Genomic DNA, 18,577 nt, shown 5'->3' with positions numbered 1-18,577 from the left:
TTAATATTGGCTAGGTATTTTGTTCATACTATTCTCTTTGCAAAACTACTACAGAACCACACTTCGCAAATGGTTTCCATTTTTCTCTGAGTTTCAGGTTAAATTTATTCCTGTTCAGTCTGAAGTTCTTGTATCAAAACTTTTCCTGGACTTAATTATTTCCCCCACCTGCATCTACCATTGATCTATTTATAGACAGAAAGTATATCCTTTCACAGTGTTCTTGCCGAAGTAAATAAGCCATGTTCTAGTAAGGTAATTCCTCATCTCTGCTGGAAACATCACCTGATACAGACTCGAAACAAATGTGTCTTTGTCACAGCTGGATTATATTGGCATCTAATGGTCATGCTGTGATCAGCAAGTTATCATTTTATGGAGAAAAATTTTGAGTCTTTCTGTTCATCTGTTTATTATCCTGATTATCCTTTGCACTGGCACTCTTTCCCCAAGTTTAGCTCATGCTCTAATTATTGCAATCCTAGTCTGTGCCAAAGCATGGGAGCTGAAATACATTAAAAAGTTCAGCTAGGAACTGCCCTTCAGCCTGATGCTTCTACTTGCAGTGAATCTTTTGTCGTATTTGCTTTAGCAATTTCCTATCTACTACTGAAAATTCCCTTCCTCCTGTACTGAAAGGGTCATTCTCCATGTGCCACCATTTCAAGTGTCCTACTGAAAATACAGATTGATTATGTTTTTCTATATAATCAGTTATCACAGATGGGTCTGGCTTGACTTTGATACTGTAAATTCTTAGCATTTTGTGTCCATTGCACTAACCCTCATCCTCATTAACCTTTCCTGTCTCAGTGCTCAATGAATCCCAGTGCTCAACATGATCGTTTTTCTTGATAGATCAGATAAAAAGCATTAATTGGGTTTGCAAGTATATCCTTTTTAATCTTACCTTCTTCCCCACAACCTGAGGGCAGTATGTCTTTCCTTCAGTTACTTTCCCTCAGGTGATTGAAGGGTATCTCGCGCTTTGTTTTAAAATAATGAGTTTTTTTTCTTTTTAAGACAATGCACATTTTAAATTTTCTGCTTATTGTAGTCACTAAGTACCTAATGTATTATTTAAATTGAAATGAGGGTGGATAAATTCCTTGGAGAAAATAGTGAGGCCTTATGGGAAAGAGACATCTTTTGCTTCCAGACAGAGGAAGACTGGCAACTAGCATATGGCTTGCATATCACTTCCAAGTAGGCAGGCAAAGAATGTGTTAATTTTAAAGCTTTTAACTCTTTTGATGTTTTACATTACATTTTCCAAAGACTGCTCTCTTTACTTTTTTGGAAAAGGCATAAAATGCTTTCAGCAATCAACAGTCATGGTGGGTCAGCAGTAGCTGACTGGCAAAAGGGAGGGCAAAAGAACCACAGGATGTGGCTACTCAATGCCCAAGAAATCTTACATGGCCACCATGGCTATTTGCTTGCTTCAGCTTTACAGGACCAAGCAGGTGCTACTGACCCTCCTTGCAGGGCGAACTGCTTCCCTGTGTCAGGAGACGCAGCTCAGTGCCCAGGAAAAACAGAGGACAGCAGGACGTACATGATTTCCCCTCCCCACCAATACACAGAAGATATCACATGCCTGAAATAGGTGAGACTCGGGCAAAATTTGCATGTGAACCAGAGCGTATGCCCACCATCTGAGAAGTCACAGGAACACAAAGTACCTCAACGCAATGTTTGAACTAGCCCTTCAGTACCCCCTCCTCTGATATCTACCCCACCTCTCCCTACCCTCATAGTCTGTTTACAAAAAGTCTGAGTGTCTTTGAGTTTCTCACCACAGGTTTTGTCTCTGGACAAAACAGAAAATGGGACAAAACTGGTTTGGTTTGGTTTGGTTCTTGTCATTTTTTGTCACAGGATAAGAAACACTATACACACTTCTCTCCATTACCTGCAAAAGGACCATAGGATGGCGAGCTCAAAGGCAGATGTCTCTGTTGAACATGTCTAAAATAAGCTCAAGCGTGAGTGCCCTCATCAGCCCTGATACAGCACTGTTGTATGACACTTGAGCTGTTGGCTCCTCACTTCAAATTATGTGGCCCTACACCAAAGGCCTGCAGGCCGCCAAGGACAGTCCATGTCTTCACTCACTAGTTGTTGTGCAGAGCCAAAGTACACACAGCTACACCCTGTCCAGCCCAGGGGACAGCTGGCTCAGAGCTGGGGAAAAAGTCCTAGCTGGTCATCCCTCTGGGATCACTGGGAAAGCTGTCAAATCACTTGAGGAGAAACAGCTTTACACTAAACCACATTTCATAATGGTTACTGAAAAGCGAACTATTGAGAGGCCAAACAGATGCCAAACTGTGCCTCAGAGTTGATGCAAACACTGCCTGGAAGACAGTGCAATGATGCTGCTAAACTGTGGAGCAGGAGCAATTTTCCATGCTACAGCCTCACTTAAACTAGCAAAATGCCCTGCTACTAACAGCCATAACTTGGGGTGGGCATGAACCCCAGGTGGTTTAACATTATCTTTTCAGCTGTTGGATAAATATAATTTTCTACTGATAGAACCTGCAGGTTGAGGACTGTCCCAGTTGTACCCAGTTCCAATACAAATTATTTTCATGCTATATACAAAAGTAAATGTGGGGACTCTGCAAGCTCTAATCCCCATACAGCTCTCCTATTAGCATCATCAAGTGGAGCTCAAGAACTGGTGGCCAACTGACACTGGAACAGACCATTTCTGTATTGGCTGTATCCACCCTTGATTAGGGGTACAGGTTTTCCTTCCATGTCCTCCTTGAGGACACAAGCTAATAAATAAAATTACTTGCGTATCTCAGAGGCTACTCTTCAGTTAATCCATCCATTTCATAGTTAGCAAAAAAAGAAGACAATTTTTTTCATCTAGAAAAGGTATTTACCTGTATCCAAACTACCACCAAATGCTACAGTTCCAATAATCTACATGTCTATCTGTCTTCTGAAAGTACTCTCTATAGACTTTAAAGGCTTTGAGACATAAAACTGAGGCTCTGGGATGGTACTTCCCAAACCTATGCATCGTTACTGCACAAAACAACAGTGAATTATTCAGTGGTGGGGTCAATAATTAATGTAGGGGGCTGAGAAAGTAGTATTTCCTTACACTTGTAGAATTAATAGTAGACTATAATAATCACTGCAATGGGTCAGGTTGTCCAACCCGTCTCATTATCACTGGAGCAGTTCCAGAATAAGGTGCTTCAGAGAAAAATTTTCAGCTGCTTGCACTAACTGCTAACAAATCTGTAATTGCTTTATTACACAACCAGTGGTGTAACAAAAGAGCTGAGTCTGCCTGGCAGCTTTTTGGGCAGCTGTCATTGCTACTGTTTCAATCTTATGCCCAACCTCAATGTTTGTGTTACAGAAAGCCTCCTACAGTTAACTCTTTATATTGGTAAATTACCTATGGATTTCACATGCCAACTGACTCCCTTGTCGCTGTACACCTCCCACTATTATTCCTTCCTCTGGATGCTTAAATAGCCCAGTCAGGCATGCCTACATGGTCTTGGGTGTACAAAATGCTAGTGCCCCACAAGTCTGTTTCTAGTCCCTCCAGATCCTTTCCCACATTGGAAACATGCTGTTCTAATGTATGCTTGACCCTTTCCAATTACCTCTCTCTTGGTAGTTCACTCTTCCATGCTCACTTCATTCCTAAAAATTATACCCCAGAAGCACTCCCACAAAATGAACAGTCCCTCAGAAAAAACAGAAAGGATATATGTTAATCACCAATTTTAGTTGTCTGCAATAGTATATCAAGCTTTTAGCCACAAACACTACACAATAATATCTACTATATGCCCCCTCATTTCCATGTTTATGGCATTATGAGCCAAACATATCTCAAGACCTTTAACACAAGAAAAAACACCAAATCCTCCAACAGCACAGTAAAACACAGGAACAATACAGGAAAAGAGCAAAGATGCATCACTGTTCTAAACCCTTGCAATAGAAGACAGATTATTTAGGCAAAATGCCCTAATGATCCTGGGAACCTGACCACCATCCATGGCACCAAGAGAGGGGAAAAAGAGGCGCAAGAAGAAACATCACTGTTCCTTGGCAATATAAATTCCTTTCTGACCATGACAGCAGAGCCCCCAAAAACAGATCCCACAGGCTAGCATCAGTATCTCATTCATACCTACTCTCCTCCCTGTGGTTTCTACAAACCTATTCCAAATTACCACTTACAAAGAAAACATTCCTCTCCAGAAGAGTTCAGTTTGTGTAAAGTGGGATCTGACTGTGGAGTTGAAAGTTCTCACCTTTCATGGCTTAGCACTACAATGCCATTTCTATAACCATTTCAACACCAACCAATTTTGAAGTGTTCTCTACTTCATTACCCTAAGCTGAGCTATGAGAAAAGGCTATTTCTGAGCTGCCCTGTGCTAGTTTGTTGGTTCTAACATCCAGACTCAGAATGATTGTGACAATTTGATGCTGCTTTTATTAGAATTTCAATCCCTTTTAAGCATCTGCCTCCATCAAGTACCACTTTTTTTACCAGAAACAGGAAAGAGAAGTGTGTAAATGACTGAATAATTAAACTTTCACACAAAAGTGGAACAAGCAGCCCAGCTACAAATACGAGACACAGAGTAACCGCTATGGTGCAGTAATTCTGTCCTTACAGCTCTAAGTCTGTTTTATTTCTTTCATCAAAGAACAAAAGGCATCAATCTGCAGCTTCAAGAAGTCAAGTCAAGGATATACAGCAACTTCACAAGGGTAAACTGACCCAATTTGAAGCAGTGGGCACTCATCCAGTGAAAGAATACACAAGGCAGTGTGTGAAATGACTGACTCACTGTATCAAAATGAAATTTTTCAATACGTCAAAATGGAAAACCAAGAATTTCCACTGCAAAGTAAAAATAAAATGACAGATTTGTTATTTTTCCCTAGTTCTCAGTTTTTTGGGGAAAACTGAAGTCTCTAAAATATTTTAATTTCAATGAAGCAGCAAATTCCAGCTTCACAGGTTTTTAGATCTTGATGACTTGCTCTAATTACATGATATTATTTTGTGAAAACAGGAGGTATTTGGAATATGAAAAAAAGCTAGCTCATATGACAGGAGGGTAGTAATCACAGCTAACTATGAAGAAGAAAAAGAGGTATTTTTTAATACTACCAAGCATACTATTAAGATGCAAAACTGCAGCTGAATCACACTCTTGCAGCTTTTTTTCTTGCCCTGCGTGATATACCCCAATATTCTCTTCTCATTCAAAACAAGAGGCATGTTCATGGCTGGGAAGGGAAACAGGATGATAAACAGAATTCAAGAGCTTCTTCATGCATTTCCAAGGCCTTACACTTCACACCAAAGAGGTGCTACTTGAATATGGGAATGCACATTTTCTTCAAGAGGTATACATCTGTTCAACTTGTTAATTTACTTAACTGCTTGAAAGTGGCAGGATCCTCAAAAAAGCTTAAGGAAAAATCAGTCCTCACTTATTTTCCTTAAGCTCCTTTGAGAAACCCAGATTTAATGTAGCATCCCTCCTTTCTTTCGCAGGCTGCTATGTCCCCTACTCCCAGTGCTGGTGGCAATGTGGGGACAGCAACTGGACACCATAAGACAAGACAGACTCTTTGAATTGGGCTCTGTCATTGTGAAGCATGGTTTGTGATTTGATTGGATCACCAGTCAGCTTCCTTAATAAATAAATAAATAAACATTTATAAATAAAAATGAACCAGAGGACAACTCATGTCAACTTTGGGGGACTCCAGGCCATCTTGTTTAACATCTTTCTGGTTTCAACTGGGATAGAGTTAATTTTCCTCCTACTAGCTGGTACAGTGCTGTGTTATGGCTTTAGTCTGATCAAGGACTTTTCAGTCTTTTATGCTCTGCCAGTGACAAGGGGCACAAGAAGCCAGGAAGGAGCAGAGACAAGACACCTGACCCAACTTAACCAAAGGGGTATTCCATACCACAGCACATGGTATAGAAACTGGGGAGAGTTGGCCAGGAGAAGCCAATCACTGCTCAGGGCTGGGCATTAGTCAGTGGGTGGTTGTTGTTGTTATTATTAATAACTTTCATATTATTATGATTATATTTCAATTACTAAACTGTTCATATCTCAGCCTGTGGGTTTTATGGGCTTCTGATTCTCTTCCCCATCTAGCCAGAGGGGCAGGAAGGGTATGAATGAGCAGCTGCATGGTACTTAGTTGCTGGCTGGGATTAAACCACTACACAGATCATGTTTAATTTTCAGTGCTATATATATGCAAAACAAAACTGCAGTATTGCCTCATAAACCCAGCTCCTGCATTCCCACTCACTGACAGTCCCTCCCATCTCTCACCATTTCCTCATGCATTGTCTGTTTTCCTAATACTCCTCTTTCCTATTACCCCATGGTTTATAATGACTCTTTCTAGCCTGGATTTTGCCTCCTGATGGCATACATAGCTGACCATTCTGTTGCAGTGGCCCTCCTCTCAGCAAACACTGCTTGTACCCAAGTTAACACTGTACAATGACAAGAAAATAAATGAAGAATGAAATAAGCATATTATAAAAAGCATGTCACCACCATACAGTCAGTAGCCAGCTGAACTTTCATTTCAAACTTGAGGTCAGAATTATTGAATTGATTTTAAAGCAAAATGTTATTACTTACAAAATACAAACCAAAAAATACTCAGTCGGCCTGACCACATAATATATTCCCAAATTAATTTCCCCAAAAGAAAAGAAATGCTGTATAATTCTACCATTTCCATATACATCTGAGTTAAGGAACCATCATTAGAATAACTAATCAACAACTATGCTCAACAGTTCTATGCCTGCAGCAGAAATGAGATTATTTTTTAAAATACTGAAAGTTAAATAAACAAATTGAGTAAACTTAGCCCTCAGCTCTGAAAAACAACTGCTCTAGAGGAACTACTACATATTCAAAAGAACATGAAAAAAGCTGACTGAGGAAAGACATTGGAAAATCCCAGTGAACTCTTTCCAGAACATGTGGGACCAGCTACAAGTCTGTCCCCCTCCATGCCTAGCCATTTGATGTCTTTTCTAGAAGCAGGATCAAAATAAACAGCTGCTACTATCTTTCCAACTGTGAAGCAAATAGCTTGCAAAATATAATCCTGGGGTTCCAACATTTTCTAGCCTTATTAACCAGCAAAAGGATTCCTGGGTTGACTTTTGGACTCACAAAGTAACAAGGCATTTCCATAGTCCCCTGGTCAATTTCAAACCATTCAGCTGCCTTCAGAGGTGTCCTAGCCTGACTAAACCAGAATTCAAAGCTCAGCTGTTAATGTGAAACCTAAAGTGCAAGTAACAAAATGATCATGTGCAGACCAAAGTGCCAGTCCACTGGAAATGTGTGCGGCTCCCCATGAGCTCAATCCTTTGCTGAAGAGCACATCGCAGGGTGTCTCACAGCACTTCCAGACTGCCAGGCTGGCCAGATCCTGAGACAGTCAAAAACCCCTGGGCTTCCTATCATGCGTAAGTCACAGAACTCTGCTGCCCCATGGCACTGGAACTACCCATGGTCCCAGTCCCTTGGTTCCTACACCAGCTGTTGTAAACTGCATCTAGAAAGATTTCTGTATCTGGAAGAATTTAGAATATAGATAGAATAATTTTTTTTTTCCCCAGAATCAAAACAAAGCTAAACATAAAACTTCTGTAGTTCTTCCTATCACAGAATGCTATCTCCTCTCAGCCTAAACATACATAAAAATGAAGCAACACAAATGTGCTTCCCTGTGGCCAAATCCAGAGATTCTTAAATTGCTTTGTGTTATTCTAGTGTACATCTAGAAAGACCCTCCCTGACAAATCTCCAGGGAGGTGTATCACAAGCTTAACAGGCCAGGCTTCTTATGAGTGTTTTGTGCACCCAGAGTAGAGTTGGAGCTGCCATAGCAAGCTAGAAGTTGCTATCACTGATATCCTAAACAAGCTGTTTACTGTTAACATAGATTGTATTTTTTCCATTGAACATCATTCTCAGAGTTTAAATCCTGCTATATGTCATTCTGTTATGAATTTTCAGAGGAAGAAAACACATTTACAAGTACTGTCAGCTCCACTGCCACCAAATGCATCAAAAGCCTCTTTTTCTCAAGCTGCTCCAGCTGTCTTAAAAGATTTTTGTTCCTACCATTACCACTGAAAAGCCATTCGAGAAGCTCTTTCCTCCAAGGGCTATCCATGACTTCTAAAAGTCCATCTAATTGTACTGATATTGACCTTTTTTTCCTTTTGTGTGTATGTGCATATGTCCTTTCATTGATATTCATATCCAGTATTTAGAGAGCATCATTGTGAATCTAACTCCTTCCCTTCCTTGGTATCACTTCTCTCCTACTCACCCCATTTTACCAAAGGCTCCAGTCCCTTGCTGTGGCCAATATCTCTTTCTCCTCTTGTGCTTAGTTACTTTTCCTTCCTGAAAACTCACCTTCTCTTCCTAATGGCATATGTTCCCTCAGGTGAAGTAATTTAGAAGCCAGTCTCTTCTTTCATTCTTTATTCATACTCACATTCCATGGGTCACCTCCCTCAGAGATCTGTCCAGTCTTCATTCCAGTAATTCCCTGAACATCCTGAGATGTTGTCCCCAGCCTGATTTTCTGTTCCATTCTTATGATTTAATCTAAAATCAGCATTCACAGTTTTACCTCTGACACTCTTCTATATGCTTTGACAGGCAAGTATTCAAGCATAAGTAGCTTTTATTTAGCACTTAAAATGGGTAGCACACATCCTATAATTCCTACAACCTGTCATCACGGTATATGGAGGTCACCTCCCCTGCTTCTTCAGAAGCACTTCCTCATCATTTCCTCCCCTTTATTTTTACCATCATGGAGAGGAAGAAGAAAATGTCCTCGTGTACATTTCTGGCACCTTCAGGTCTGTGCAAGCAGGCTCCTCTGATTGGCGGCTTCTTGGCTTTTTAACAACTTTGTCACAATCAGGCTGAAACGTTCCGATCAGGTTCACCAGTTTAACTATTCATCAGCAACAACCAAACATACAATCACACACTCAGCTGCAAGGATTAGCAACAGCCCTCAAACTCTGCCAGCTGCTGAAACCCACAAGATACTGCAAACAGGAGCTAAGCAAACTACACAGCATCTACATGCGTCTGTTCCTTTTCTCCTCCTGTAAGAAGGATATACATCATAGTCACCATAGAATTAAAATGAAAAGACTTCCAAATGCCCACAGCCTGCACTACTCTTTGTTCACTGTCCTAAAGGTCATGGCTTGCCAATGATAATACCAGCTGTACAGACATATTCACAGCTTCTGTCTAGTTGAAGAAAGTCTGAAAGATTAGAAAAAAAGTTTTGTTCCCCAGAGTAGACTGGGAAAGAGATAATGTTACTGGAAAGAGATAATGTCACTCAAAGAAAGAGTTAATAAGTGTGAGGAAGAAAGCTAAGGTATGCTGGTTTTGGCTGGGATATTGTTAAACTTTGTCATAGGAGCTGGTATAGGGCTGTGTTTTGGATTTGTGCTGGAAACAGTGTTCCTAAGGCAAGGCTGTTTTCATTATTGCTGAGCAATGCTTACACAGAGCCAAGGTCTTTTCTGCTCCTCATACCACCCCACCAAGGAGTACCTTGGAGGTGCACAAGAAGTTAAGAGCCCGGACAGCTGACACCAACTGACCAAAGGGATATCCCAGACTGTATGGCATCATGCCCAGCATATGAAGTGGAGGGAAGAAGAAGGAAGCAGAGGATATTTGGAGTGTTGGCGTCTGTAACCATTACATATGATGGATGGAGCCTTGCTGTCCTGGAGATGGCTGAACACCTGCCACCAATGGGAAGTGGTGAATGCATACCTAGTTTCGCTTTGCTTGTATGTGGCTTTTGCTTTACCTATTAAACTGTCTTTATCCCAACCCACAAGTTTTCTCATTTTACTTTTTCAGTTCTCTCCCTCATTCCACAAGTGGCTGTGTGGGGCTTAGCTGCTGCCTGGGGTTAAACCACAACATAATTGCCCAAGATACTGCCAGAGTCTTATTCTGATTTAATTTCTACCAAGGCAAGAGAGATCAGAATTTGACCTTTTAGAAGGTGGGCATGTGATGAGTGAAGCAACTTTCTCTTACATCACAAAGTATTTCTTGCTCACATAAAACAACACTCAACAGAAAGAACCATCTCTGCACTTTCAACCTGCTGACAGTTGTGCAATAGAGGTTTCAACTTGACCTATCATGTGGAAAGCTCTAAGAGCTCCTTGCTTTTGGTCAAAAACTGGTGAACTGTCTTAAACCAAAATATAAATTTCATTCTGAAAAAAAATGATGTTAGACTTCATTTTCCTGGTCCAAACAATATCCTTAAGTACAGGCAGGAATTATACCTATCAACTACTTTAAGTACTGGAAACCTTCCATAGAAACAAGACGAAACAGAAAGTGAAAAGTTTGTCATATGAAGGAATGCATGGCACCTTAAGTCCTTCCACACACTTCACTTCAGATCCCCCAAAACTGCAACAAATACAGGATCTTTTCTGCTTGAGGGAAGACATTTAAGGGGAGAACCAAGAATGTCTCATACTTTTATGAGGTTTTACTAATGCAAAATGGAAGAGTATCAAGAGTATCAAGCTTTACACTCGTGTACCCAGCTAGACTTTCTGAGATGGAGGTCCACTCTTACTTTTCCATGAGAACACCTTATTCTCCATAGTCAAAAATTTTCTATAATTAAAAATCAAAGTAGTCTGTAAAGATCAAAACAGCTTTTTTCTTACAGCAGAATATTTGAGAACATTCCTTTTGCAAATGTGTGTGCAACAGGTAGAAATAGCAAGGGGAAGATTACACGTTCTATCTTTAAATAAACGTCCTTGAAATCCAAACTCCTCTGTTTACCCCATCTTTAAATGAAACTCAATTTTTTTTTTCTTTTGATAATTAAAGCTTGAGAAAGGTACACTACAGCTTTTAATTTCTAAACACTGTATAACCATTCATAGCTACTGGCACAGAAAGCTGAAGCATCAGATCTGAATTTGCTCTATGGTTTGACTCCACTTTGTCATCTCTGGCATTTGAAAGATACCTGATTCAAATGATCACTGGTGAGAATAATCGCTACTGCAATAAATTGTTTGCAAATATATACTACCCAACTGATACTCAAATCCAGAAACAGAACGAATTTCTTCTTTGTTCATCTTTGAATTAAGTCTTAAGAAAGCAAGAATAGGAAAAAAATCCCAAGTACTATTTATTATTATTCCTTCTTTTTCCTAAAAATTGTGCATGTCTTCACAACCAGGATGAGCTGTGTTACCTTCAGGAAAATCCAAGTCACTCATTTGCATTGAGTGAAAGTTTGAAGGCTGTCTGAATTTTGAAAGAAACAATTCACACTGAGAAAAAACATTCTCCTATGCTGCAGTTACTGATACTTTATTAGGTTTAGCACTGAAGGTCAAGAAAAGAGTACTTACCTTTTGTTTTGGAAAGAGTTTTGGAATAGAAATCAGGCTGTTGCTACGTGACTGGTTTCCAGGCAGCAATTCCACTCACTTCTTCAGGGAAACTCTGTGTTCTTCTGTTTCTGCAAATGCTGTTTATATTGAGTAAATCCAAGCATGTTCAACTCAGACAACATACTGAGAGCCAGTAATGAAAATATGCATTTGCAAAAACTAGAACACAAAAAAAATGACCTCTCAACTCTATCTGGAGAAAGAGATGTATCATACACGATATATTGCTGCCATTACATTTTCTGCCTGTTGCCCCGAGAGAATGCCAACTTTTATGAACTACGCTTGAGCCATTCAATTTATTTTGTGAATAAACACATAAGCGTCTTCCATTTCTTCCTATGTTTGAAGGACTTAGATCAAAAGTGACAAGTGTCAGTGGAAATACTATAAAGGTAAAGTTTTCACTGAATACTGATCAACACCCTTTAATAACAAACCAAGGATGCATCCATAACATGTTTTTTCTTACAAGGGTTTTGTATGCTATTTTTATTTGCTCTGTTTTATAAGAAGTGTCTCTTACTCTGCCCATTTAGCATCTGTTAGGACTCACTTGTGGAAGTTTAGAAAAATTAAAGGCAATTAAAAAATTCAGCACAATAGCATGAAATCCATTCAAGCTAAATTTAAACATCATTATTCAGATTAAACTTCATTGCCCTGTTTTCACCAGCCTGAACTGAACAACCCGAATTTAATTAAACCCTTATTTGGTTATTTATCCAGATAATAAACAACTTGTTCAGAAAGACAGAGCCCCAAATCCACATTCATATCTGTTGAATTTAAAGAAGTTAAAGGAAATTATTTTGTCTTTTAATGTAATTAGCATCCAGTACAATAAACTAGTAGACATCAGATTTCACTAGCTATTAAGCTTTGCATTTATGATGGTCTTTGATTTGAATAAATGCAGAAAGAAGATGCTTAAAATTACATATTATAAATAAGGAAAAAACAGTCAGCAACCATGTGTATTAAGAGTTAGTCTGTTCATTTGCTAAGAACCAAACATTTATGAAAACCCACTATATCTTTTAAAAAAACAAACATGTTCTGCAAGCTCAATTAATTTCCCTGAGAAAAAAAAAAAAAAACAGATGAGAGAGGAATGAATGCCACAGAGAAGGAAAAAAGATTAGGAAGCAACCTGGGACCAGACCTCTTGAGTAACGTCAAAGGTAAGCAGCAAAAGGCTAAGCAGCTGAAAGAGGGGGTTTTGTGGGGATAATACAACCACATCTTTTCTGGCAGGGCTGTGAGGACTGTATCTCCCAGCAGCACTGCCTGGCACGGCACACATGCTCCAGGTTATATGACGAAGAGGTACTACTGTATAGCCTTACGATCCAAATCAAATGTGCTCCTGAGAGCAACTGACCCAACTCACCCACAAAACTATATGCAACGCACAGACACATATTAAAGAACATTATTCAAGTTGCAAAGTCAATCACTCAAGGATTACATAGAATTTAATTTGCAGGTGGTAAGGCAGAATAGCTTAATCTTTCATTACACAATTACATGCACTTTCTCTACAGATTATTAGGCTGTGTAGTCAAAGAAGCCACATATAGCATCCTACTTCATTGCTTGCACAAGTTGAAAGGTGCTGTATCAATAAGCAATGGGGATGTAAGAAGGAAAAGGAGGTTTTCAATGTTAAAGCTGTTCACTTCTCTGTCCTGAAGTATTCGGCTCTCTCTGCATGTACTGAAGACTCCTATCTGGAGGAGCTGTTCTGGGAGCTCTTCTGCATAAATGGCACAACCCTTATTTTTGCTGAAGATGATTTGAAATTTTGGGAACTGATATGCAGAAGAGCGGAAAGTATAGTAAACGGGACCAATATTCTAAAAAGAGCACATGCCAGGAAAAGGGCACTAATAGTCAGTGGGCACTTAGGGTCTTAACTGCATCTGTGTTTTGGTTCCTCATTCATGAAAGGTGGAAAAAATGATACCTTACTGCCTTACACTCTTGTGTACAAAGAAACATCTGTTAATTGTGAAAACCTGGACTGACAGTCACTAGGACAGAACTAAACACAAGGTTCTCTCACTAAAACCAAGTATTGGTAGACTTTAATTATACCTTTTATATGGTTTAGGCAAAGTCTATGCCTCAGTTGCTCACTTGTTAAACAGAAAAGTTCCTTCCTTCTCCATAGGGCTTTTATGAGAACAAGCAGATGCTTGAGATTATGAGGGGCTCAGGCAGATACTATAGTCACATGGGATATACTCAAGGGGGAAACAGAGTCAGGTACACTCCACCATACTAAATGAAGAGTTTAAAGGTTTCAGGACCAGAAACTTGATCTGAAATTTTACCCACATTTTCTCTACTTATATTTTCTCTTATTCGTAGCACTAAACAGTGCACAAGTAATGCAGGAAAGTGGCAAAAAGTTGAGTAAGTCATGTGCTGAATGTTTTCCTGGTGTTCACCTCTAATGTACGATACTCATTAGGATGTAACTACTGACAGTTAAGTGTATGTTGGGCAGATGGGCATTAGCAGAGTTCATAAATGTGGATTAAGGTACAACAAAGCATGCCTTAATGGCCACACCGCTGCAGTTAGGCTGAATCCTTTCTCCTGTCACTGGAAGAATTTGTACACACTTTTACTTAATTCTCCCTGAGAATCCAAAATGTTTGCTTACAGCACACATTACAATTACACCACATACAGACACACTGCATAAAGATTACATATAGTAAATTACTTATGCCACTTACTAGGCTAACTCAGGAACAGTCTTTTTACCCCAGAAGGGTTCATAGTCAAAACAAAAACCCATACTCTGTCTCAGTATGCCATTGCAGCCACCTTTACCACCACCATTAACTCACAATGAGTTTTTATCAATACATGAGCTCTCTTCGCAGTCATATTAAACATTTGCACAGTAACCTTAGTAAGCCAGCGCTGTCTGGCACTGCCAAATGCATCCACTCACCCACCCAGAACAGCATTCTCAAGGAATGAACACTTCTGCAGGATACAGAGAGAACTTTAACTCAGCGTGTTTCCACTAATTCAAAATAAACGCAGACAGAAAGTTCCTGTCTACCCTCTCTTTATCCTTTACCCCATAATCCAGCTGTTCGCACTCTGTCGGGCATGCCGTTTTGGTTTCCGCTCCAGCAGCCTCCGTACCCATCCCCTTGGCACGACCCAGAGGCGAAGGAGCTGCCAGGGCCCCTTCCCACTGCCCGCCATTTACCTGTAGCAGGTGGTGGGCTGCCCGGTAGCCGAGCCGCGGGCCTCCCCGCACACCGGGCGGCAGCTGCCCAGTGCCGTACCCATGCCAGGCCACCACGTAGGGGTTGTCCATGGTCAGCCAGTAGCGCACCTGCCCTCCGAAGTGCCGGAAGCAGAGCTCGGCGTAGTCACGGAACAGCTGGGGCAGAACAGGGCTGGCCCAGCCGCCGAAGGCGTCCTGCAGACCCTGCGGCAGGTCCCAGTGGTACAGGGTGACAACGGGCTCGATGCCCAGCTCCCGCAGGTGGCCCAGCAGCCGGCCGTAGTGGGCCAGCCCGGCGGGGTTGACAGGCGCTGTGCCGTTGGGCAGCAGCCGGGCCCAGGACAACGAGAAGCGGTAGTGCGAGACCCCGAGGCGCCGCAGCCCCTCTGCGTCGCGGTACAGGTTGTTGTAGCTGTCGCTGGCCACGTCGCCGCCCGCCGGCGTGGACGGGCGGTGGGCGAAGGTGTCCCAGATCGAAGCTCCTTTGCCGCCCTGGCGCCAGCCGCCCTCTGTCTGGTAGGCGGCGCTGCCCACCCCCCAGAGGAAGCCGTCGGGGAAGGTGTCGTGGAGGAAGAGCTGGTCCTGCGGGTAGGGCAGCCGGGCGAAGCGGGACCAGGTGCCCTCACCCTGCCCCGGCGCCGCGAGCAGCGGCCGCCCCAGCAACAGCAGCAGCACCGGCAGCAGAAGAACTGGCGCGACGACGACCATGCTGCCGGCGGGGCTCCGCGACGGCGGCTCCCTCCTCCCAGCCCCCCGCCGTCCCATTTTATCTCACCTCGCCTCTTCCCCCACCCCCGCACCGTGGGCACGGCCATTAATAATTACCTCGGGGCTGCCGTCTGCACCCTTCCCCACCGGCTTCCCCTGGGAGAGCTACCTCCGGGGGCGGGATCCGGGGGTGAGACGGGGCGGGCGGCGAGGAGAGGGCGGCAGCGGGGCGGGGGCTCCTCGGGGGAGAGGTGGACTCTGTCTCCCTTTCGGGGTCGCCTGTGTCACACAGACACAAACACACACACACACCCTTTAGGGAGGAGATCGCCGCCCGGGGGGAGAAGGGGCGAAGCCCGCAGCCCTCTGCCCGCTCCGCCGGGCGCCCTCACCTCGCTGCGGTTCCGGTGCCCTCTCGTCGGCGGGACCCTCGCCGCTGCCCTGCGCCTTTCAGAAACGGCTTTTCTGAGGGGCCCACGGGTAGACCCGACGGCCGGAGCCGTCCCCTCGGACGCTAGCTGTGCGTTGCCTCTGTCCCGTCGGGGAGGCCCGGCACCGGCGGGAAGCGGCCCTAGCGGCAGATCCGAAGGGGGGGGGGGGGGGGCGATAAAAGACATTTTTATTGATAAAAATTATAAGTTGTTGGGGTTTTTTTTTCAATTAAAAGTATTTTTCCTTCTCCCAGAATTTCCTTCAGCTTACCTTGGCACGAGACATCTCAGCTGCAATCTCTCATGTAACAGTAATTAAAGATAAACTCATTATCCAAGTACACTCAAACCCCTCGCCTCTTAACCCCCTACCCCAGTAGTTAACGGACTGCCACCTCGCAGTAGTAACACATTTCTTTTCTGGAGTAGGAGTTTGGTTGTTTGCCGTGTGCAAAACACGTTCCAATTGCAAATGCCTCACAGATCTTTATGGAGAGGCAAAAAACCAAGCTAACTTTGATTACTGAGTTATACTTCTTAACTGATTGCCTCTGTGTGATGCATGGACCTCTCTTCTAAAGGCAGGTTTCCGACTGCTGTGCTCATCTCCTGACCACAAAACAATTCAACCAGGAAAGTGAGATGAGAAATAGCTCAACACATTGCAAAAACCTGGTGTTCAGCTGCATGGGCTCTTGACAGAAGTTGGGATGTCCCAACACACCTGCTAGACAGGCTTTTAAGGACAGGGAGATGTTCCCAGGAGATAAAGTTGTTTAACTGCAGAATGAAGGTATTTAGATAATTTCATTCTAATTTTAGAAAATAAATGCCCTCAGGGGAAAATTACAGGTAATCACAAACGATGATTTGATGGATTTAAATGCTAGCTGTGATATGCTGAAGGCTTCCTCTGGTGAGCATGCAGGGCTCTCACACCTCCCAGGTGCTGCACGCAGGGCAGCTGGTCTGTGCCTGGTTCTAGAACTTCCACCTTCCACCTTTTCTGCACTGATTCAGGGGAGGTTCTTTTGTACTGCTTTTAAAGAAGAGACCAAAGATACAGTGGACAGGATTGTGGTTAGCCTTCCATTGGTGGCAATTAATTAATTCCTGTGTTAGAGGGATGAAGCTCTGAACAGCCCAGGGACCATCAGCACCCTTCCCTAAGGGAGGAAGTTTGTGGAGTGGGAGCAGGGGAGTGGCAGGCCCAGAACCAAGGCTGGTCATTGGTTGTACAGTCTGATGAGTTGCTGAAATCTGATTACAGTCAAAATAAATGGCAACTTTAGCTTCAGCAACAGAGCTGCAGCAACAGAGAAAACATGTTAGCATCACCTGGTACTTACTTGCAGAATCTGGACAACAGTTTTTAAGTGCACAACAGTGTTGCTGCAGTTGGCCCAGTGCAAAGTGAAGAGCCAGGCTCCTGTTCAGTTACCGACCTGATTTCAGTGGAAGTGTAATGCCTTCACTGGAGCCCACTGCCAAAGTATTTTAAAAATTGAGATGTAGAGGCATGCTTCAGAACTACCTCAGCCTAAAACATGGTATTTGTGATGCTAAGTCCACTGCTGACATTTAAGAATAAAACAAGACAAAACTTCATTTGCTATCTGAGGACACAAGAGATTTTTAAATATGTCTTGATACTTCTCTTTTCATTTGTTAATTAACTAAAACCTAGATTGATTCTATTTATACTTAGGCAGCACCAATTCAGTTAAATAGGTACTTAACTGAAGCTCCTTCATTAGAAGCTCGTATCTTTCAAAGCCTCTCAACAGTTGAAGGAAAGAAATAGACTTAGTATTAGTCTAAGTCAGCCCAGTTATGATCTCTGTCAAATTCTGGAAATGGCTACCATCTCCAGGTAACTGTCCGGGAAGCCTACAGTGACTGCGTGGAAGCAAGCAGCCCATTTTTGAGGGATGAAATATGTCCATAAATTGCTGGCACAAAGCTGTCCCTTCAGCTGTATGTCCCTCAGATGAAAACAATTTTTTTTACTGTAAATGGCAGAAAATGAGCACTGTGACCTTCAGTTGCATGGGGTTTTTCTTAGAAGGGTTATTTTTGTGGTTTAGGATAACACAATAACCCACTGCTCAGCCCCCTTTTTTTTCTCTCCTAACAGACAGTCTAACAAACTCTGTGCAATATTAACCATGCAGAAAGGTCAGCCAAGCACTTGCAGACACCCAGGTCTCCCTTATTGCTTCTTGAGTTCAAAGCAGGGCTCCACTGCATCTGTGTTGCTGAGCAAGCACACTTCCAACTCTGCCCTGTGTCAGCAGATCAGGACTTACCTTTCAGTCTCTTTGTACTGATTACTGAATGTTCAGCTTTTGATAAGATGTATAATGGATACTGTGAGTGTCAGTATAATTTTCATTCAGGCTATGCTGGGATTTTCTTTGCTAGCTATGCAGTCAGTGCATGCAATCAAATTCGACAGTGTTCTGACTGAGCGTTTCTGTTTCTACCCCAAAGAGGCTGCATCTTCTGGGGTACCTAATTTTAGGTAAAGTAACTCTATTACTGCTTTAGATTCATTTAACAGCTTTCCCCGAGATCACACCATGCACTGGCTTCAATGCAGCAAACCCTTGCCTC

General features: G+C 42.5%; 1 protein-coding gene across 1 annotated transcript in view; it reads right to left on the bottom strand.

The window, feature by feature from the left end:
* KL (klotho) overlaps positions 1-15,641 on the bottom strand; it is a 48,693-nt gene extending 33,052 nt beyond the window's left edge. The window contains exon 1 of the mRNA XM_057410422.1: positions 14,802-15,641. Coding sequence (XP_057266405.1) covers positions 14,802-15,587 — 786 coding nt within the window. The 5' untranslated portion in view covers positions 15,588-15,641. The remainder of the gene's footprint in view (positions 1-14,801) is intronic.
* Positions 15,642-18,577: the final 2,936 nt, after the last annotated feature.

The sequence above is a fragment of the Pezoporus wallicus genome, unplaced genomic scaffold, assembly GCF_028554395.1.
Source record: "Pezoporus wallicus isolate ANWC-B61680 ecotype Strahan unplaced genomic scaffold, APGP_CSIRO_Pwel_v1 contig_1876, whole genome shotgun sequence".
Taxonomy (NCBI): Eukaryota; Metazoa; Chordata; class Aves; order Psittaciformes; family Psittacidae; genus Pezoporus; species Pezoporus wallicus.
Note: the sequence above shows the minus strand (reverse complement) of the source record. Positions and strands in the feature narration are given on the sequence as shown.